The sequence below is a fragment of the Patagioenas fasciata genome, chromosome Z (genome assembly GCF_037038585.1).
Source record: "Patagioenas fasciata isolate bPatFas1 chromosome Z, bPatFas1.hap1, whole genome shotgun sequence".
Classification (NCBI taxonomy): Eukaryota; Metazoa; Chordata; class Aves; order Columbiformes; family Columbidae; genus Patagioenas; species Patagioenas fasciata.
The window spans coordinates 44,183,651-44,206,650 of record NC_092560.1 but is presented as its reverse complement, the minus strand read 5'-3'; the positions used below and the strand labels follow the sequence as shown (position 1 = coordinate 44,206,650).

General features: G+C 41.2%; 2 protein-coding genes across 3 annotated transcripts in view; one reads left to right on the top strand and one right to left on the bottom strand.

Annotated features, from left to right (window-relative positions):
* TRABD2A (TraB domain containing 2A) overlaps positions 1–21,268 on the top strand; it is a 122,453-nt gene extending 101,185 nt beyond the window's left edge. The window contains exon 7 of one of the 2 annotated variants that reach the window (XM_071802195.1): positions 20,947–21,268. In XM_071802195.1, the coding sequence (XP_071658296.1) occupies positions 20,947–20,974 (28 nt within the window). In that variant the 3' untranslated portion in view covers positions 20,975–21,268. Of the gene's footprint in view, positions 1–20,943 lie in introns of both variants that reach the window. The other variant, XM_071802194.1, reaches the window with a different exon arrangement.
* Positions 1,457–23,000, bottom strand: part of LOC136114982 (neuronal acetylcholine receptor subunit alpha-7-like) — a 51,380-nt gene continuing 29,836 nt past the window's right edge. Inside the window, exons 4-10 of the mRNA XM_065860747.2 lie at positions 22,815–22,924; positions 19,794–19,873; positions 17,711–17,878; positions 14,575–14,769; positions 13,200–13,286; positions 7,383–7,492; positions 1,457–2,367 (exon numbers count right to left, since the gene is read on the bottom strand). Of these exons, the coding sequence (XP_065716819.1) occupies positions 1,846–2,367; positions 7,383–7,492; positions 13,200–13,286; positions 14,575–14,769; positions 17,711–17,878; positions 19,794–19,873; positions 22,815–22,924 (1,272 nt within the window). The 3' untranslated portion in view covers positions 1,457–1,845. The remainder of the gene's footprint in view (positions 2,368–7,382; positions 7,493–13,199; positions 13,287–14,574; positions 14,770–17,710; positions 17,879–19,793; positions 19,874–22,814; positions 22,925–23,000) is intronic.

The following is a 23,000-nucleotide window of genomic DNA, read 5'->3' as shown; positions in this document are numbered from 1 at the left end:
CTCACCAGTGCCAAGTACAGAGGGACGTTCACTTTCCTGGTCCTGCTGGCCACACTATTCCTGATACAAGTCAGGATGTTGTTGGTCCTTTTGACCACCTGGGCACATTGCTGGCTCATGTTCAGCTGGCTGTCAACCAACAACCCAGATCCAGGCAGCTTTCCAGCTACTCTTCCCCAAGCCTGTAGAACTGCCTGGGATTGTTGTGTCCCAAGTGCAGGACCCAGCACTTGCCCTCGTTTACCACCATACAATTTGCCTCTGTCCAATGATCCAGCTGGTCCAGATCCCTCTGTAGAGCCTTCCTACCCTTAACACTCCCACACAAGTTGATGTCATCTGCAAACTGCCTGAGGGTATACTCAATCCCCTCATTCAGATCATTCATAAAGGTATTAAACAGAACTGGCCCTATTACTGAGCCCTTGGAAACACCACTCATGACTGGCTGCCAACTGGATTTGACTCCATTCACCAGAATTCTTTGGACCCAGCCATCCAACCAGTTTTTTACCCAGCGAAGAGTACACCCATCCAGTCCATTAGCTGTCGATTTCTCCTTGTGAATGCTGTGGGAACCACTATCAAGGGTCTTGCTGAAGTCTAAGTACAGAACATCTACAGCTTTTCCCTCATCCACTAAAAGGTGGTGGTGCGGATCAAACCGGGTGCCCTGCAGACCAGCATTCCATGGCCTGGCAACACGTCTAATACAATCCTCAGATAATAAGTTGTTGTTTTCTTTCAGTGAACATTCAGAGAAGTGCTGTGTTAGCCCAAATAGCAAAGGTGTCTCCATCAGACGAAGTCCTTTTGTAGCTCTGCTGTGATCGGTAGGCAAAAAAATACATCGTTCTAACAGAGGTGTCATTCCCATTCACAGTAGTGAGAAGAAAGAAGCTGGTATTAAGAATAGTAGTATACTATACTAATAGAATTTTCAAAAAATACTACTTCAGTGTAGTCTAAACATGAAATCTGAGCCAAATTAATCAGTGGCAAATTTCCCACAGGTTATATAAGGCCAAGATTTTTGCCCTTATTAAACAGAGTTAGTATTAGGTTGGCAACTATGTCCCAAGAGATCAGAGATATTTCAAATGAAGTAGGGTTTCAAGATGACAGCAAAAGCTGAGCAGGGGGACAGCTAAGAAGGCAGTGTTAGTGACATATGTGATTGTCCACATGGAAAATGAATTTTTTTTGGACCTTGAAACCAACATTTCCTAATGAAAAAAAAAAAAAAAGAAAAAAAAAAAGTAATGTTCTGGTAAAAATACATTCTGTTAACATATTTACTGAGGAAACACTCCAGTCACTGCACTAGTAAGACCTAGCATGATTATACTTTATTTTTGTGGATACACTACACAGCATGATAAGGCTGCGGAGATACATCTGTCAAATCTGAGAAGTGAATGTCAGAGCCACACCAAAAAAAAAAAAGATACATACAAATATACTGGAAACAACAAAACATTGTGAAGCCATCAATGATCATTTAAATTATTAACTATATCTAAAAGTACACAAATTCATAGTAACACATGGATACTCGTGTTAATTTGTAATAATATTGTAGATCTGAAATCTTACCTATCATTCTTCACAGATGATGACAAAATTACACATGGCACTAGTCTATGAAGTAAGTAACAGAGCTCAATATGTTTACTATTCAGTAACTACAATCACTAACATCAGGAATAATTACCTCCTGAAATTATTTTCATCCCCTTCTGTGTATGTTAGCACATATAAGTACACTTCTCTCTTGAGTTAAACTACATAGAAAAATAACTGGTAAAATTAACTTCTAAATTATCGTGCTCATCTTTGAAATCCTCATGCAAAATCCTTTGAAACAGCTTCTATAAAATTTGGAGCAGACATCAGTATTGTAAATGTGCAAATGATGGCAAAAAGGGTAAATGCAACCAGGCATAATCGGTCTATGACAGCAGCTGCAAACTTCCACTCACTGCAGATGTCTTCACCCTCATCTTGTTTCCTGAAGTGCTTTGCTATGAACTGAACTTCCTCCAGGATATTAATAATCACTTGAATAGTATCCATTAAAGCTTGCTTTTGAACATGTTCAGTATCTTCTGGTAAGGGGCAAGTAGTCTTTCTGCTCTTGCTACCCACATCATTCTTCTGGGGGCAGCATGGATTATCCATTGCATGGTAGCTATAGATCATGTTGCAATTGCTGGACTGGAGCACAGGTAGGACATTCATCTCTGTGCTGCTTATGCTCAGATGGTGCTTTGGATACTTATATTTGCAAGAGAGGGGCTTTATATTTTCCCCGGGTTTTTTCATTCGTAAAAACCAAGCACACCAATTCAGTAGGATGACACGGACCTGAAAGAGAGTTATCATTATAGAAATAAAGGGAACTTTTCTGCATTTTAAAAGTTTTTTGTGACTGTTATAATTAGTCTGTATGGTCCTTCAGAAAGACCAATTGCTTTCTGTGTTCTCCAGGTATCTGCTTTCAAATTAGTCTTTTGGGGGGGTCTGCCTTCATCCCAAGAATGACCTTTTTTCAGACATGTCTTGATTATAGAGGTGTTCAATGCCCACTTAGCTTAAAAGGTAAAAGAGATTAAAAAATCTCACTTTACAAGATGATTCTTAAAGTCCTATTTTTAGCTAACAAACCCAGATATCTGTAACTGAGGAGAGGGCAGAAAATTGGCTGCATGGTTTTCAACCATTTCTCACATAGTAGGGAAAGAGATACACTTAAATATTTGGGGTGTGGGAGGGAGGCCAAAGTTTAGATTCTGCGCAAAAAAAACACTCTATGCACCAGACTAACAGCTGTTTTTAGCATATGCCCCACCACCATCTCTATTGTTTAAGTCTAACTAAATGGCCTTGGCTGTTTTTTGTTTGTTTATTTGTTTGTTTTTAATTATTTGAAAGCCATTTTAATACTCCTTTGGAGAGTTCAGCCACATAATACAGCAAGGCTTTTTTCAAAAGAAAAATATATCGATTATGTTGGGCAGTTCAAAGTCTGAATGCTATTATTAGCTGCTGTAATTCCGCTATGTTCTGGTGCACAACTGCACTGACATATTGTGAGAGTGCTCTACCATGTACATGGCATGTTGTACCCTATATATTTCTTGTCAAAGTAATCAAATGAGCTAACTCCAGACAGTGCATCCAGGGTTTTTCTCCCAGTGAACTGATCTTCAGATGTCTTGTCAGAAATCTGAGCTTGTAGTGATTCCTTTTGTAAACTTTCCTGTGAAGGGCAATAAAAAGGCTGTGAAATCAGTAATATCTTGTGCAAAGGGTAGGAAACTAAATAGGTAAAATATTGTAATTATGAAGTCCTTCAGGTATTGTGTGTACAAAATGGACAATTGCAATGTGCTTGTGAGAGTCCCTTCAGGAAGACAGGTGGACCTCTTTAATAAGAACAGACGTGATCTCTGGTTTAACTTCTGAGCTTTGGCTTAGGACTCCCTGTGGGATCCTGCTTCAGTCAGTTCAGCGATGTTTGACTCAAGACCACACTTTGCCTCCAAGGTTGTTTTAGATGCAGGATGAAGTGTCTTCTGTGTTTGCACAGTATAGATGCAGGAATGGGGAAATTATACTTAGTAATTCGAGTTGCTGCTCTAATGACAAGCATAGTTTCAGAAAGGAGGAGGCACTAATTACCACAAGAGGGAATAATAACAGTAAAAGCCAAAAATCGATGACCAGTGGAGGATGATTATACAATTTTTAAATTCTGTGACCCATGCCATTTTCTGTGAGCTTTTCTGCTTCTCTCCCACTAGTGAATCTTTTATTCTTCATCCTGAGAAACTATTTTCTTGTGATTCATATTATTCTGCTTTCACTGAGCCTTTAAATATTCTATTATTTCCCTGTGGTCACCACAGACAAATAGAAAACCATAATGCAGCAGCTTAAACAATCAATCGTACATTTAATTTAACCAGATTACAATTTCCTCTGACTGCTTATGGACACATGGAACAAAACCAAGGTCTTAATTGCTAGGAATATTCCAACAGTGGCAGTAGCAAAAGGAAAAGAATAATTAGTCCTCCAGTACTGTGAAATTCCAAAATACTAAGACAAACTTTCTTATTAGCTCTGGAATGAGATGTTAGGTGAAAAAGCTCTCTCCTACAGCAATACTACTTTTTATTTCAAGACAAAGCATTTCCTTCTCGGGGAAACTGCACTTAGAGATAGAACGAAATCCATTTCTCTTGAAAAATAAATACACAGATGACAGCGACAATTCTGTGTTTCCAAATGCCCTTTTTTCCTTGAAAACACAAACACTAAGGCATCAGTCTGTTCTTGTCGTACTAATTAATTCAGGAGACAGCTGCAGCATAGGGGTTGCTGGAAAGCAGCCCAGTCATGACGGTATGAATGTATGTTCTTACCTGCATTATCATATCTGGGTTTCCATGAAAGAAGAAGGCAGGTAACAGCTGCCTGCAGAGTTCAACAGCTTAACACTGCTGTGACCCTCTCCATCAAGGTCCTCTGCTAACCATAGTACAGCTGTACTCCTAGCTCATGTTACAGCCACCTGCCTGGCCTAGTCCCAAGAAGAGAGTCCCCAATTAAAGATCTCCTGATAAAGAGCATCAGCACCTGAGCAGATCTGTGCACATTCCAGTTTTAAATATCAAAAGAAAAGTCTTGAAACCTAACAAACCTGGTTTAGACACAGTAAAGAGCCAGAATGCTTTTGCCTTTTCCCATAAAACTCTTTCTTCTCTCTGCTTGGTCTTCCCTGTCCCTCTCCTATGCCACATTCTTGGTTGTCAGCAGAGGCAGGTCGACCTTATCCACTCTCAGACTCCTCAGCTGGACCTTCTGTATTTCTCTTTTCCAAGCTAGCACAGCAGACATTATCAAAAGTGTCAAGTAGCCAGCAGCTATCACTCCTCAATGGAGTAGCCAACAACTTCCCTGACTGAACACCTCAAATTTAAACTCCTGTCTTGGAAAAAACTCAGCTTTAGTAAGTCATCAAAGATTAGTGGAAAGGAAGGAACAATTCTCAGCAGTGGCGTAAGGCAAGAAGTGAGCACCTACACAGAGGCTAAATGCTAACATTCCTTCTTCTTGTTCAAAGGTCAAGCACAGCATCCTTAAGAGACAGCCAGGGAAAAGAATATGCTTAACTGTAAACAGTTCAGAAAGCGAGTGTCTGGACAATGCGTTCAGTTAAATCTTCTAGGTCTGGTGGTGCTCCCACAGAAGCCCAATGCCTTCCCCTACAACTTACTCCAGCAGCTAATTCCATTTAAGCAGGAGGTGAGAACAATCCTGTAACAATATCCAATTAATCAGGGTTAGAACTTTGCAATAAACTGATGTCTAGCTCTGCCAGGATGAGAAGGATGCAGGGAGTAAGTAGATGACAGGGGTATCTTCTGGGACTGGAAAAGCAGAGAACAAATTTCAGGAAAGCAATCTCCTTTTTTCTGCAGATGGCTATCTTAGATTCCTTGTTTTTATTGAAAAAAATCTTTCAGAGCGTCTCTATAATAAACATCTGACATACGTGAGCCATTCCTTGCAGAGATGCCAATGCCAATTTTTGTAGAGTCAACCTCTTTCCTACACACTTGGCATTCACCTTTTTTCTCTAAAGGTGTCAGCCCTGTCAGCCTGCCTGGTCTACAGATTTCAGTGTCTGTCATCTGTGCTTCCCAGTAATGCCTTCCAGTCTTTGCTTTCTGATGGCAATTTTTTTACTCTATGCCAGTTCAGCTGTCAGGCCATTGAACAAGCTTCTTCAACAGTGAAAATTCATTGCATGCTGTGTTTCCAGACAAGAGATCAAGACACTGTTAGAGAGAAAGAACTGACATGCAGAGTGTGTGAGCAAAGTTAACGTGAGCCATCGTGTCTAAGCTCCTCAAAAAAGCAGACAAAACAATAAAATTGTCCATGGGGGCTGTTATGCTGCTTGCAGACCCTGTCCACATAGACCTCTGAAGCATGTTAACCCAGATACGTGCCTTCAGATCTTGCTTACATGCAGTATACAGGTTCATCCAGAATTCGCATGCTCTACTGTCTTGAAAGTAAGATGATTTTAAATGATACAGCACTTTAAGAAATAATGGTTAGTACGCTTAATTGCTACTGAACTTTTTAAATGTTATTTTTAATGATTTTCTTTCAATTTTGCATTGATGCTGTGGTTTATTTTCAGAGAGGCTAAATTAGAAAGCCATTCTGTACTTAGGCTGACATTGGTAACCATGTGACATTTAACATCATGTCTGGATAACTGTCTAGTATGACAAATGTAGTGAATGAAATACCAGGGGATTCTGTACAATCAGACTTCTGTGAAACCAGGGTGGATGGTTGTCTGTGACTATTTGTATCTGCTGCTGCTTTCATTCTTTTTCTAAAGCATACCTTGCTTATTTTAAAATCTGTTCTTGGGAAAAGGAGACAGAAAAAAACCACAATTTTCTTTTAACTTGAAAATCTAAAGGAAACAAATTCCTCCTGAAAGCCAGCTGTTGTTGGTGCCAGACCTCACTGGGCTAATAGAGTCTGCTACTGTAGAGAAAAGAAGATCCACATGCTCACGCACTGAGAACTGATCAGGTGGCAGCAGACAAAATTGTTTTTTCATAAAGACAAGTGGATGAGCCTTCAGCAGAAGGCAGATTTCCATGCCAGGGAAGTCCACGCATCTCCTCATTACAGTCAGACTGAGCCCAGCAGGATTTCCTTTTTGTTTCTTCTGCTAGTGCAGTAACAGGGAGCTCCAAGCTGTGAGAAGCATAGCTGGCTGGTTTCAGTATTCAGCACCCTCACTACACTAAGGTATTGGGTTCCTAATCTTCCAGCAGCTCAGGGAGACAGCTCATAACTGGAACAATTTCAAGACAGAGGTAAATTGGCCTCACCTCCTGTCTTTGTTTTGGGAGGTTATAGCTCTGTCACCATATGCATTGGGAACCTTTGTAAGGAAGGAAGCAGAGAACTGCCCAGCAGAGACCAGTGTTTGTTCAGAGCTTTGAAATGTTACATTTTATCAGTAGAGGTGTCTGCTGGAAAAAATACCAAAGGTGTTGCCCATGGGGATAGCACTTTGAAAGCCGGTTCTGGGAAAGATAACTCTGCGATGGCTAAACCACCTCATTGTAAGTTTAAATAGAAAAAACAAATAACAGATACTGGTTTTAACAGAAACCCAGATTTAGTATGTTTGTTCCTTCCCTCCAGTAGCAAACTTAACTGTCAAATGTATCTGACTCTTCGGATTAATGGAGAACAGCTTCTGCCCCCATCTATAAACAGTTTACTATAGCTTTCAGTAGGCTGTTGAATATTTGCCACAGAAGTTACTTACTTACCCATTTGGGCATCTTTCCTGCTAGTGGATCATGATGGTGAAACTGCAGAACCAGCACTGTTACCACCACAGACAGACCAACAATCACCATGATGCTAGCAAAATACTGAGCTGCAAGAAAAACAAGGAGTACATTAGGAGGGGAAAAAATCAAGCAAAATCAAATAATATTCCTTGTCCGTGTCTTGACATATAAATTTGAGAAGCACTGCTTCTCATGCAAGCATCCTTTTCTCTGATCTTCCACACTGGAACATTTGAAGCCTTGAAAGTTTTCGGTATATCTGCTCTGCTCCCTCCAGCAAGGGAAGCACTTAGAACCAGTGAAGGGCAATAACTGCTTGGTTTTAGTTCCCAGAGAGGAATGTAGGGCCACCTGCTAAGGACCTGTTTCCTGCCTTCTGCAAAAACAGTGAGAAGTTGAGCTGACCAGACCCACTGAACACCAGCATTTCCAGTTCTGGACTGCCCTACGGTACCAGCAGAGATGATGGAGAGAAATGTTGTCCTCGTGATGTCAATGGACCCCCTCAGAAAGTGTCACTAGACATCCTCCCTTGCCCCACCATTGCTCACACAGGATTAGGCATATTTTTCAGCACTCTCCTCAGCCTTCAAGACATTTGATTCCTATGAAAGCAAGTTAAACCCTGAGTGCTAAATTTCAGCCCACCGTACAGGAAAGAAATCAAGATCTTGAAAGTCAAACCTGAAACTTGAAATCGTATGTCCTAAGTGGCAGTCCAGCTTCCTCATGCCAGGAGAGAGGCTGATGCACTGGAGTGTAAAGAGGAATTACCTACAGGGCTAGTGACACTCAATGGCTGCTGTGACAAAATACCAGGGAGCATAACTATTGGGTGATATGATGGGGTGATGTGGAAAAGCATGTAACACTGATGCAGATGGCAGCACCTTCCCAGCAGCTTGCAAGAAAAGTCAAAAATTCAATATAAACTCCGAAGCAAGTTTTGTTCCTTCTCCTTTTCTTAATGCCAATTTCCACTGCATCAGCAGCAAAAAGTTTGTTCATAATAATGAATTTCTCAATGATAAAGAAATCTTCTTGACCCTAGTTTTCCATAGCATAGAATAAAGTGAAAGGGACAGCAAAGAAACAGTCCGCCCTTGAGACCAAAGAGGCTTGGGCTTTTAAACCCTGACAATCTATGCATCTGCTCTTCACACATCCTTCAAATGCTGTCCACATGTCTTTTTGTCCAATAGTAATTCCAGGTCTGGAGGCTTTCTATTTGGATACTCTTTTTCCGCCATCCAAGCAGCTCTTTTACTCTTCTCATACACATGGTCTTCAGCATCTGTTGACAGTATTTTCTGTGGTCCTCGTCTTCAGGGCCCCCATAACCAAGCAATCATGACTAAGATAAGCTCACAATATGTGGCTTGGTATTCCAGCGAGCCTGGACACTCATGCTAAGTTTGGCTACTTATGGTAAAATAGGTTATTCAAGCAAAAGAACAGCATACAATTAAAAAGTTAGTTTGATTAAACTTATTCTGCAGCATCAAGCCTTCCTGAAGCCAATGCTTTAATTGCTTCAAGAGGTGAGCATGGCTTTCTGTGCCAAATGACTTATGCATCTGGATTAGAAGAATAGTCCCAAGGGTGAGGTGAATCAAAATATCTGTGTTGCACTTACTCGTGAGAGAGTAGAGGCAACAGCCAGGCTTTTAGGGTTTCAGGGAATTGGTTGTACAGTATGCCCCATGTAACAGAAACACAGCAGTGTTCATACTGCTGCTTTCATTAGTACCAGAAGTCACTAAATAACTTCTGTAAATTCTATGCTTTTTGATGCCACCAGACTTCAAAGGCCTGAAGTAGTCCATTTAAAATGGATTTGGCACAGATTTTTCACAGACCCTTGGAAAATTCATCACCTGGTTAAATTTGGGAAGAACTTAGTATTATCTGACTCAAGATCAGAGACAACGATTAGCAGATGTATTCACACTCCCAGTTTTTTGTGCTGTATACCCAGGAATGGAGATCAGGAAAATGCTATGCAGACCTGCTAGTAAACAGGGAAAACAGTTTTCTCAGGAACAAACTGGGAACTGTAGGGGACTTGTGGACCCATAAAGAAAGAAGTTTTATGTTTTTGCCTGGTCATGGGCAAGGAAGATTGGCTGGATGTGCATTATCTGCATTTTAGGAGGGGGCCATTCTGTTTAAGATAAAGTGAAGTTTTCAGGGAAAGTAAGGATGGAGGAAATAGGCTATGGTACTTTAACTGTATTACCAGTGTCAGGCAATCACATATTGCAAGATATTTGTGACAGGTAGACTTATGAAGAACAGGTAGGTGCAGATGCTGTATTCATTTCAGGGAGAGAAAGCTCCAAAGCCTCCGAGCAGCCCAGACCCAGGGCTGGGCAGATGTTGCTGCAGTGTACAAGAGGTAATGGCAGAGTTTCTCAGAGACTAGAAAAACTAAAAGCTAGAGAGGAGAGATTCCATTGCTGGCTGATTTACTGTTATACACAGACAGCAAAGAAACACAGTAGACGATGTAGGTAGGTAAAAAATTTCCACTGTTGTCAATATTTGCTGTAGCTGAGACATGTTGTGCCATCCATTAGCTCTCATTGACAGTAATAAACAAAGACCATCCTCTCAGTCCAGCTGGTCGCTCTTAGACATGAAATGTCTTAAAAGAGTGAGAGGCTTCAGGTTTGGACTGTGTTTACCTTCTGGTTATGGTACTTGTAGAGAGCACGAGGGCAAAGGTTTTTTGTCAGTGCTTTCAAATTTTTCCCTCACATGCTTTTGAAGGATAGAACTGTGTGTTTGAAAATTAAAACTGTTCTTTCTCTGTCTGTTTTACACAGTGATTAGTGCACTCAGACCAATAAGTTAAGGTACATAATACATCTGGAGTTCTCTGCATTTCCCTGTATCTTTTCATCAAGCAATTAACTCCAGCAGTCTATGTACATAGATTCTTGATGAAAGTATTTTTAAAGAGGGAGTTAAAAGTAAGTCAAATCACAAGTGCAGCCAGACACACTTCCTGGGAAGCATGAATAGGTTATACTCAGAAGGGTAAGGTTAGGACACAGCTGCTGCTCTATAATAGTGGTGTGAAAGCCTTCTAGGAGCTACACTAGAGATTTTAAGATGACTTCGAGGCCAAGTTTCATCACTTGCTCTTTTATAGAAATAACTTGGGTTGTTTTTTAACATGTATTAACACAGCAGTCAGCAGGCTACATATAAATGGGTGTCCATCATGTGAAGGATTTGCATGTGTGAAGTAACAGAGTCTGTGCTCTGGGCAGCTTTATAAACAGACAGAGAACACAGATGACATACCAAGGAAGTAGGGAACGACTTTTAAGAGAGGTAAAAAAACCGAAGTGTCTTGCCCTATCTGCTTGCTTGTGATTATTTAGGCTGAGATGTGCTTGTAAATGTAAGTTGAGGTAAAGGGAGAGTGGCCTCAACTAAATAAAATTGGGATATCCTTTCCACTTTTATTTTCAAATATGCCCAATCTCAGAATTTAGTTCTTTTCTTAATGTCGTATTAGACCAGATTTCCATTTCTACCTCAGCAAAGCCACTCCAAACTACAGCTGTGAGAATTTCCCATGTTATTATAGTTAAGTACTTAAAGCTGAGTTCTGAAGGCACAGAAACTGAAGAGGTACAGCGTGTCAGGTGCTAGTGTTTTCATACTAGTAAAGTCTGGGAGAGTTCATTCAAGCCCAAATAGGTAGGGGTGCATGTTTGTTTTTAAAAACCCAGACCCTAAGTATGTTTTTATCATACATCATTATATTATGCAGCTTTTTAAAGTGTGTGGGGTCACATTTTCAGAGCATCTCTGCTCCCACATGCAGGAAGACAGGCAACAGTGGCTTTTCTGCAGACCAGCAATGGATATTTCTACTTCAAGACTGAATTACTTACATCCTTCTCAAGCCACATACTTTAGAAGGTTTGTTTATTCCTGTAATGTGGTGCTAGACTTGCTGATTCTTCACAAAATCAAACAAGTCGTCCAAGTGTCCTCCTTTTCCGCACATTCATGTTTTTCAACTGGACCAGAGATCACACTGAAGAACTATAATCATAATCTGGTATATCCAGTTCAGCAGCTAAAATATCCCATTTGGGATCACCTGTAAGATCACTGTGGAGATGTGTTACCCTCTTAGAGTATGGATAAGGTTTTAAGAGCTAAAGATCTTGTGAATTCACACAGCCTAGCTTCGAACACTTGCTGAACAAGGGCTGCCTGGGTGCAGAAGCCAGTCTTACATTGCATATTTGGAGTTGAGCAAGGAGATAGGAGCAGAGCTTTAAACTTGGAATACTGTGGAAGGAAGATTAGAACCCAAATTTATATGGAGAAACAGTGGACAGGAGTGGAAAGAAAATGGTGCTGGGTGGCCAGAGCATGAAAGACCTCAGGAATGCTGAAACACGTGGGGGGTCTCGCCTCCAGAGTGAGCAAATGCATGAAATCTGGGAAGTATGCAGGAGCAACTAGAACTCTGTATGTGGTCATGAAACCATAACATTGCTTGGACAGCTGATATGTAGAGGGACATCTCACACTACGAGAATGCTCTGATGCCTAGGTGAAAGCTCTTCTTCCATGCCTATGGCATGGAAGTTGGACTTGCTGACCTTTGAAAGTCTCTTCCAATCTAAAGTATTCTATGATTCTACGATTCAGTGAAAATTACATGAAGACTGGTCCAAGATGCCTTGTGTCTCCTCCCTACACACAAAGTTCCTCTTATAATTATAACTGCCTCTGTGGAATCTCAGGTAAATGTTCTGAGTAAATGCTCTTTTGTCATATTAATGATATAACTCATACAAGGCTTTAATTATACAATGGTGAGGTGTATCTTCCCTCAGAACCTAGATATATTGTTGAATATTTTGGGTGTTTTTGTACTTTCTGTAATGTGTAGTTTACCTGTTTGCAAACATAGACCTTAGCTCAGGAGCTGATAGTTAAACAAGTTCTGAGTTTTCCTACAGTGTTCATACTTCATTTTGTAAACCAAGTACAGGTTTATTTTCTCTGTCCTGCTATAAAGTCAGTGAATGATGTTTTCTCCAGTTCACAGTTGAGAATCTAAGGCCACATGCAAGGTAAATGGATGGCCCTATGAAAACAGAGGATGTAACAACACCTGTCTGGCCCACATTCCCAAGGTGAAAATCTGTTGCATAGTTTTTCAGTACATGTTTAGAAGCATTCCAGTGATAGATCTGAATTTTGATTGTAGTATCCTGAATTGCTCTTGAAGAGAAGAAAGAGAAGAAAGGGGAGAGGAGGGGCGGGGAGAGAAGGAGAGAGGAGAAATGCATAACAGCAGGGAGGGCAGGTGTGGAAGAAGATTAATTTTCTCCAGCCAGCAGCACTGAGATCTTCTAAAGATCACACAGCACACAGCTTCATCCAAAGTGCTGTTGAAGGGACTTTGTGGACAGAATCAATGAAACTAAAGCCAGGGCTGAGTAAAATTCCAGTATCCCACTCATGCCTGTGCACTTGTGTACTCCACCTTTGTGCTCTGCCTACCCAAACCTCCATGTTGTGTGTTGACTCTGTGTCCCCTCAATCCTTGCAGTTACCAGTTTATCTGATATTTCCAGAGCCTTTTCATAGTCCTCATGTATGCTCTTTTCACACATGCAAACAGGAAATCCCAGTCAGAGATATACTCCTGACATTGCTGAAATTAACAAAAACAGTCAGTCCTCAAATAGTCTTTGAACAACTATTGAGAAGCATCATTCCTTGTGCAGAGAGCAGAGAAAATCAACTTACCTATTAGTGGGACTGAGTCAGAAGTTGCAGGCATGATCTCAGCCACAAGCAGCATGAATACAGTCAGCGAAAGTAGGACAGTGATACCTGCAGGGAGTGAACATGGAGAAGGATGAGGAACATGTACTGTGCAGCTGCTCCTCTGATGTCTTTGCAGTTAAATATAACCTTGTCCTGATCTGTGGCTGAGCCAAGCCTATGACTTCATGTTTGTCAATGTAGATGAGAACTTCCACAAAGTGAGAGCATTTTTGGCTGCAATTTTATCTGATATCTTTTCACTTTTCTCGATTACACCCGAATTCTTGCTTTTCTTAAAGTATTGGAGAAATCTTGTCTCTCAAGTGAAATGAAGCTTGCAGAACTGGTAAACAACATTGCTTTTCTAAAACATACTGCAAACAAAACCCAGATGGTAATAAAGGGTAAGAGAAACTTTCACAGACATGCGTCAAGGTTTTGGCTATTGCGTATTATACAACACTCTCCAAAGGGCTGCAAGCCTGTTTCAAATGAAGCTCTTTGTTTGGGAATGTGGTTGCTAAACCTAACTGCCCTGGTACTGAGAAATCACAACATCAGTGCAAGAACTTTATCTCCTGTTTTTGTGTCAACATTGTATTTCAGCTCAAATAACTCTTTTTCTTATCTCCATCTGATCGTTAATAGACAGTAATAGCAACTCCCATTGACTGTGGTTTACTTCTTGTAACAAAGTCTCCTCAGATCACTGATTTTTCTCCTAACACTAAGAGTGCTTCATGTATTTGTGAAGCACTCTATCCTGGTTGGAATTGTGCACAATTTACTCTTAAGGTCTTGCCTAGACCCGTCCTGTGTATTTTCAGCTTTGTCCTCTCTTATGTTGGAAGCAGACCTGCTGTCTTTATCAACACACATAACACAAAATCTCATTTAGCCTTTCCTTGGCTGTCACTGCTTTGCATTCATGGGGGACTCATGGCTTGGCGGTTTGAGAACTGAACTTGGAAGGTGAAAATCCAGTGTCCAGTTGCTGCTGCTCACAACATTTCATTCTATGTCTTAGTACATCCTATCTGAAAAACAGAGTTAGTCAGCTGTGAAATGTGTTGAGACATACTATTGAACAGAAAAACAGGGATGACAGAGTACTGTCACTGCTGCCTTTGCCAGTGACAAGTTTTGCCTCATCCCAAGGTAAAATCCAAAAGATTTTAGAGGTGTTTAGTGCAGGATTTGTGAATGACATACAGAAAGCTGTTAGCCTAGTTAATGCAACCAAACAAGTGCTGTTGCTCCTGCAGAGAAATCTTTATTCATCAAGCACCATGAGGTATTTATTTTCCATTTTATAGGAAGGGCACATTAGAAAAATGAATTCTTTAGCACTTACCTAAAGAAATTTTCTCCCCTGAATCAGCTGGCAAAAGGAAAACAAGCAGTGCTAAGCCAGATATGAGAACACAGGGAATTAGTAGGTTCAAGCCATAGTAGAGGGTGCGTCGGCGCATCGTGATGGTGTACGTCACGTCTGGGTATGGTTCTCTACAGCATTCATAGTACTTCTCATTCCTCTTTCCTGGGACACCTATAGAGAGGGAGATCAGAGAAGCAGGGAGAGGTAGGGAATCCTGCCCCTTGCATGGGCTAGGAACTAGTTGTTTACAGTCCAACATGTGGCACCTCCACCACACATTGTCCATTGAAGAGTGCTTCAAAGAGTTCTGTGGCAATTCATCGGGGAGAAAAGACACCCTCAAATCAGTTACCAGGCAAAAATAATTATCTAACCCTTGTGGTCAATGATGCACGCATGAACGAACAGGCTGAAGGGGACAAATCATAATGTGCCTCTGTTCAGTGTCATTTGAAAGCTGAAATGCATCACTACAGGGTTAAATGAGTGAAAGTCACTTTTAGTGTGTCAGTGTCTTCAGCAATATCTGAAGCAACAGTGTAAAATGTCTACTGTTCCTGGTACCCTTCTGTGTTTTCTAGGGTTTGTTTTCATGGCTTCTGAGTCATTAGAACCTGGCTAAATGAAGAAAGCTCATCTGGGCCAGATCAGAACAATTCTGAGCATACCAACCTCAACAAGGAAAGATTTGCTAGCAGTGGCCAAAGATTTACTCAGTAAAATGTGCATTCTGCCTTCCTGCCTATAGAAAACAGTGACAAACAGCTGATGATGAGGACACGGCTTAATTTTCAAAAGGAGTGTCAAATTAAGCTTCAAGTCTGTCATATCTGAAAGTTAAGAGACATAGGTGTCCAATATATCTGTATTTCAGGGTTGGTCATGGTGACCAAGCTGCAGCAGACTGTCTGAGATGCTGCATGGCTGGGACTGCAAGAGCACAGGATAAGTCAGAGGAGCAGAAGAACTCAGCACCTTGTATCTTCCGTGCCACCATTGCTCATCACTTTTTTTTTTTTTTTTGTTTTCTGTGCACATGACAGAAGACACGACAATGTGTACATTTTGGCAGGAGCATGGCAAAGTCACCGTAAAGGATATGGCCATGCTTTGCCTGAGGTACTACTTAATGCTTTTGCTGTGTGAGCTAGATAAGTGCCTATCAGGGTTGAAGATGGTTAAACCACAGGCCCATCTCTTAATCAGGTATGCAAAGTTTTTGGACAGAAATAACCACAACAAAAGAGGCACTGAAATGGATGGACTTGAAGAAGACTTCACAATGGAGTCCATCTTCCCATTAAACTGAATAAGGATTATGTTTCTTACGGTATTATTTCTCAAACGCCCAGAACTATGAAACTACTGTCTGCAGTTGGTCAGTGGCAGTTATTTCCTTGTCTCCATATCCAGACTAGAACATGAAATGTCACTTGTTCAAGCTCTACTCCAGGGCTCCAAGTTCTAAGTTCTATTAATTTCCATAGCATTGCTTCTGACTTACAGCTACCTAAATGAGTTCAAAATAACTCATAACTCATAAAGAGCTCACTCTGAATAACTATTCAGACACTAGCAGGCTTCTGCAGGGATCCATCTCATGGCCAGTACTCTTCAATGTCTTTATAAATGATTTGGACACAGGATTTCAAGGAATACTAAGTAACTTCAACAATGACACTAAATTGGGAAGAGCTGTTGACACTCTCAAGGGCAGAGAGGCCCTGCAGAGGGATCTGGAAAAATTGGAGAACTGGGCAATTGCAAATCATATGAAGTTCAACAAGGGCAAGTGCCAGATTTTTCACCTGGGACACAGCAACCCTGGCTGTACATACAGACTTGAGAATGAGATGCTGGCAAGCAGCTCCACGGAGAGGGATCTGGGGGTTCTGGTCAACAGCACATTGAACGTGAGACAACAGTGTGCCCTGGCAGCCAGGAGGGCCAACCGTGTCCTGGGGTGCATTAAGCACAACATTGCCAGCCAGGCAAGGGGGGTGATTGTGTTACTCTGCTCTCCACTGGTGCAGCCTCACCAGGAGCACTGTGTGCAGTTCTGGGCGCCACAGGATAAAAAGGATATTAAGCTACTGGAGAGTGTCCATAAGAGGGCTACAAAGTTGGTGAAGGGTTTGGAGAGGAAGCCAGATGAGAAGTGGCTAACGTCACTTGGTTTGTTCAGCCTGGAGAAGAGAAGACTGAGAGGAGACCTCATTGTGGTCTAGAGCTTCCTCACGAGGGGAGGAGTAAAGGTAGGCATTGATCTCTCCTTTCTGGCTACCAATGACAGAACCCCAGAGAATGGCAGGATGATGGGCCAGGGTAGGTTTAAGTTGGACATTAGGAAAAGGTTCTTCACCCAGAGGGTGGTGGAGTACTGGAACAGGCTCCCTAGGGAGGTAGCCACAGCGCCAAGCTTGTCAATATTCAAGAAAAGGCTGGACAACACCAGAGACATTTGATGTGAACTATGGAGTTGTCATATGCAGGGACAGGAGTTGGACTCGATGATCCTTGTGGGTCCCTTCCAATGCAGGACATCCTATAATTCTATAGTAGTTCTGGGCATAGATTCCTCTTCTAAAAATAAAGATATCTCCAAAAGCATAAAAGGGAAGAGAGACATACTGATCTGTATTTATTTGCAGTTTTTATGAACTGGTAGACACTTTGATGGTTTTCTGGGTGAGAGAGATTAATTTCTGTAAAAGCTCATTCCATTTTAGCCAAAACAGTGGTGTTTAGACCAATCAATTTTTTGCTGACATGTTAGAATAGATCTGACAGTAGTGTTCCATGCACCTACATGAGACACATCCAAGTTTAGTACTTGCCAAACTGCTTAGATGCATCAGGTCTTGTAGATTTCATTTATGTACTCAATTGCAGGGAATTACTTCAGAACACAGTCTTTTCAGACTTTGTTTAATGATTGAAGCTGAAAGGTTGTCTCTGATCTGTGATTTTTTTTTTTTTTTTATTTTTGCCTCTTAACAGAAAAACTTTTAGTATCTGTATTTTATGCCCCATTAGGATTTATTATTCTGTGTATGTTTGGAATTTGACTTTGAAAATTAGACTACTGAAAAATATAGGCCAGCTTGTTTACCCACTAAATCCCATTCTCCATTTGAGATGTAGTTGGAAATATCAGCCTCAAGCATCTGGAGGTCAATCAACCAGCCACTGTGAGTCCAGGAGCCAAATTTTAAATCACACTTCTGCACATCAAAGGGGAACCAGCGGACATCAATGTAACATGTGCTCTTCAAAATGCCTGTGGATAGAAATCAGTCAGAATCAACTGTGTGCAGGGTGCAATTCACTTCTACTCTTATCTGCTTGTGAGCAACTTTCTTCTCCAAAAGTCTGTGTGGCATAGCCATGGAGGATCTGACGGGAGCAAAGACTGCATAAATACCTACAGGGTGTGGCTGAATTTACTGTGACAAGCTTTTTGAAAGGAGTTCCTTGTCAGGCCCTCAAATAGGAACACTGGTCCTTGAAAATATATTATTATGCTAAAGCTTGCTTGGGGCTCGCCTTAGGTTTTTAAACTGGGCCTTGAATTTCACTCTGGCCATGTTTAGTCCACTATGATTATTTCATGTGACCTTTTAAGCAGCTTAGGAGATTAATACTTTTATAAGTTTTGTTTTTTAAACTGGGCCTTGAATTTCACTCTGGACATGTCTAGTCCACTATGATTATTTCATGTGACCTTTTAAGCAGCTTAGAAGATTAATGCTCGTATATTATTGCAATCCTATTTTTTTTGTTTATTCAGTTGAGAGGGAAAGAAAAAGAAAACCAACAACAACAGCAAAACCACCACCACCACATGGATGTTCTAAATTTAATTCTTAGGGCTGTGGGACTTCCCCAACTGTCCAGCAGCATGCAGGGCTTGAAGAGTGGGGAAGACAATCTGCACAGACTGCATCACTTGCAGCTGGTGGCAAAGCACAGAGGTCGTCCCTGCAAACCCTCACACCTTTGGACTGCACTTTGCAGCCTTCACCTTCCCTCACCAGCTCAGTGTATGCTGGCCAGTTTAGATGCACCATGTGAAGGAGAGGTAGTTTCTGCTTCATTGGAAAATTATCTCCAGTGCTGCACTTAGACAACCTATTTACAGTAATTGTTTCTGTATACTCCCCAAAACACCCACTAATGTGAATTCCAGGTCTGAGTCACCTAACTGAGCAGAATTTGGTGTTTTGCACTAAGTTCTTGAGCCTTTTGAAGATAAAAATCCCCCAAACAGATATCCTTGATAACTATGTTTGCCTGCTACTGCAAATGCTGAGGGCATGGGGGCATAACCATATATGCAAAACCATGTGCCTACGTAAACATTGCTGCTCTGGGGTGGCTGAGTTCCCTTCATTTGTCCCTTTATATTCTGGGATGTCTGGCTCCCACCATCATGGCCATTTTTGGCTCCCTGAAGAGCAACCTTACCGAGGCTTACTCTGTCCCAGTGAAACTATAGGGAGGCTTTAAGGTGTCTCAGAGGTAGAGATCAACAGAGGACCAGCTATCAGGGAGGACCCATTTTTCCCTGCTTGGCCCTCTGGACGTTCTTGGTGTCAGTCTGCCACCAGCTGTGACACAAAGTTTGGGCGTTTCTTGTCTGCCAGAGCAAGTAACTGTGGGAATAGCCATTTTCTGGTAGGCCCTGGATGTTTGACACTATGGGCACTGAATCAGCAATACAGATGGAAAGTAGGCTGAGACTCGAGCCTGCCTGGCTGAGACCAGTTTCAGTTTGTCTTTTCAGCTGAAGTTGTAGCCTCAGCCTAGCAAGGAGGACTTTATTGCAGAGGGAGTGCTGCTCTCAGGGTCTTCTGTGATCACGCCTGTCCACTCTCAAGAAAGAGCTAGCTGGATTGCATTTGAAAACATGATGTGAGGGTGCATACCACCTTGCTTTAGACCACACCTTACTTAGGTCTCTAATTGTTATAAGAGAACTGCTCAGGAGAGTGATTTATTGATTTGTGAAGTGGAAATACACCACTAATAATGGACTTAAAATATTTCAGTGGCTCAGTCCCATAATTACACAGCTTGTGAAATTTCCAGAGACTGCTTCTAAACATCTTGGTTTCATTCATGAAGGAAAACAGTTTGTACTAATTCAAAGCTACACATTGACTTAAAGTAAACAAATGCTTTCTGTACCCTACCTGGAGGGATATATTGACAGGATCCAGAGTAATTCACCAGCACATTTGTGTGAAATGTTGCATCAAATCTTTCATCCGCACTATGACACAGTATTAAAAAAAAAAAAAAAAAAGAAAAAAAAAAGAAAAAACAAGCTGATATTTAAGTTAAGTTGTAGTATTTGTTGAAACAAATATAATCTTTTGGCTGAATTTAATGTGCAGATATCTGAATTAATGTCCTACAGTTGGATGAAAACTTTACTCCCGATCTTTATCTCGGCTTTTCATTGACACTGTTGGCTTGCACATGCTGTTTGCAGGCTGCAAAGTTTTCAAATAAGTGAGAAGCTGCTGGATGTCTCAAAGGAAAGACAGAAGTGACATGAGCAAAAGTGTCACAGTAGCGGTATGCAAAGATGGGACAGTGCAAATGATGAGGCTTTTCTGGGGCTGCTGTCAGAATCAAGGAGCTCACAGTGTCAATCAAGTTATCTGTCAGCCATATACCTATTTTAAGAGTAATGGTGGCCTCAGTGAAACAATTCTGCAATCTCATTATGATGCAGAGGGTCCAAGGGTTTGCTTAAAGCTAAGGAGGAAGACACTGGGCAAAAGTTGTTTCAGTTTTGAGGCTTGTAGATTCATTGAGACTCCAAAAGCAGAAACTAGGTGAAAAGGACCAAAAGAAGATAAATTCTTTAGGATTCCAGCAGTGCTGAGAATAATAATGGAATAAAAAGCCGGGCAAGGACAAGAATTCTTCAAGGGAGCAGGCCTGCGGGCTTGCACCAGAGGGTCTCTTGGGAAAAAATTAACTAGGAAGGGTTCCTCTGGCTGATGCTGTAGAGCCTTGCTTGTCTTACAACCTGATGTGGAAAATTCAGATTCTCCATTCCTCCTGTGGCCTGCTTTTTATTAATGTCTGGGTCCTTGTTCCTCAGTATTGTCTCCAGTACAAAACAAAGAAGGGGATAAAATTGAAAAGACTAAGTGCAGAGTGAGTGATAAATATGAAGAAACATAAAAGTTTTTTATAAATGCAAATGTCTTGATTTTGGCTGGGGTAGAGTTAATTTTCTTCCTGGTAGCTGTCATAGCAATGTGTTTTAGATTTAGCATGAGAAGAATGTTGGTAATACACTGATTTTTTGCTGTTGTTGTTTCTAAGCAGTGTATCAAGTCAAGGAAGATTTCGATGAGGAGGCTGGAGATGCACAAGAAGCTGAGAGGGGGCACAGCCAGGACAGCTGACCCCAACTGACCAAAGGGATCTTCCATAGCATATGACATCATGCTCAGTATATAAAACTGGGGGAATAAGAAGGGAGGGTGGAACGTTTGTAATTATGGCGCTTATCACCTCAAGTAACTGTTAAGCGTGATGGAGCCCAGCTTTCCTGGAGATGGCTGAACAGCTGCCTGCTGATGGGAAGCAGTGCATAAAATCCTTGTTTTGTTTTTTTTGTATGCATGACTTTTGATTTATTTATTAAACTGCCTATATCTCAATCCACAAGTTTTCTCACTTTTACTCTTTTGATTTTCTCTCCCCAATTTCACCACAGGGGAGTGAGCATGTGGCTGTGTGGTCCTTATTTGCCAGCTGGGGTTAAACCACAAAAGCAAGGAGACAAGGAAAAGAAAAAAAGACAATATAGATCCATTACTTGCTGGAAAAAGAAAGAAAAGGAAACACAGGATACAGAAAGCTGCAATATCCTGCACTGTCTGTGCTTCACTCCGCATAAACTGTGGCTCATGACATTTCTAGCACAGTGGCAGAAGTCCAATGCGGAACAGGGGAGGAACAGGTTAAAGAAGTGTAAATAAAACAGATTCTAGTTGGTAGGGCTGATGAAATTTAATCTTGTGAACTGAAGGGACTGGCCAAAGTACCCTCTGAAGTATTAACAATTATCTGTAAGAGCTTGTGGAGAACAGTGAAGTGCTTGGTGAATTAAGGAAGATCAAAGAGAATTCTGATATCTTTATATCTTTTTTTTAAGTTCAAATTACAGACACATCAGCCTAACTTCAAAGATAATAAGGTGAAAAGAGCTGGCACAGATTTGTCAAGGGTCAGCTGCATTAAATCAGTCTAGTTTTCTTACTGAGGAGGAAGAGGAGGAAGGTGGTATATCTGAATATCAGAAAACCTTTGCCACGTAATGTTCTTATAAACAAACTACAGTAATATGGACAAGACTCAATGCCTCATTTTTAGAGACTGAAAATGAAGAGACTGTGAGGAGTAAATCTGAGGTAAAGAAGAACACTTAACAATCCAGGTCAATCTAAGCCTCCTTCAGGTATCTTTTAGTGAGGGCTTAGAATGGAAAATGGATCTTGGTGAACAGGAGAAACCAGCAGAATTAAATGCCATCTGGGTCATTAGAAAGTGTTACCCTGAAAACTGTCAGAGAAAGGTCAGTGGAAATCTAGTAAGACAGCAAGGTTGAAGTACCACATCTGGAGTTTGTGACAGATCCAAAAATAAGTTCAAAATGAAGATGTTTTTCAGAGGAAACCCCAAATCCCCTTCTCTGGGATAACATTAAAGAAATATCTGTTGAGAGATCTTCCACTCTACTCAACACTGCAACTTGCTGGCTAGAGAGCTGGACTCAGCTCTGGAGGAGGCAAAGCAGATAAGATAGTGTTCAGAGGGGAAGAACAATGATGGATAGAATTATAGAATTATAAAATATGAGTGATGAGGAAAGTGAGAAGAAGATCTGTTTGTTTAGATCAGGAAGAAAAAACTATGGTGGAGACAATAATTTCTGAGAACAGCCATGGTAATAATAAGGAGAATATGGATTGTTTTCTCTCTGCATTCACTGGAATAGGTAAAGAAGGCATCTGCAGAACTACAGCAAAGAAGACTTGCCTGTTTGCTCTTATTGTTACTGTTTAAAAGTCAGAGCTAAATCCTCAAATGGCAAAAGCTCTAGAAAATCAGTGAAGCATTGCTGATTTCCAGTCTATAATGCTCTAGTTCTAGGTTCCCACTGGCAGCTGGCAGAAACGATGTCTTACCTGTTATACAGAAGAATGTCTGGAACCCAAATCTGGTCAACTGGAAATCGTAAGTTCTGCACCCCTGGGTATTCATATTGATCCCACGACAAGTAAACATCAACCCAGTACTGTTGGTAAATACATACATCAGATTACATGAGCTGGTAAATTCTTCTAAAGTGTCTGGAGTATCATGGGAACAGA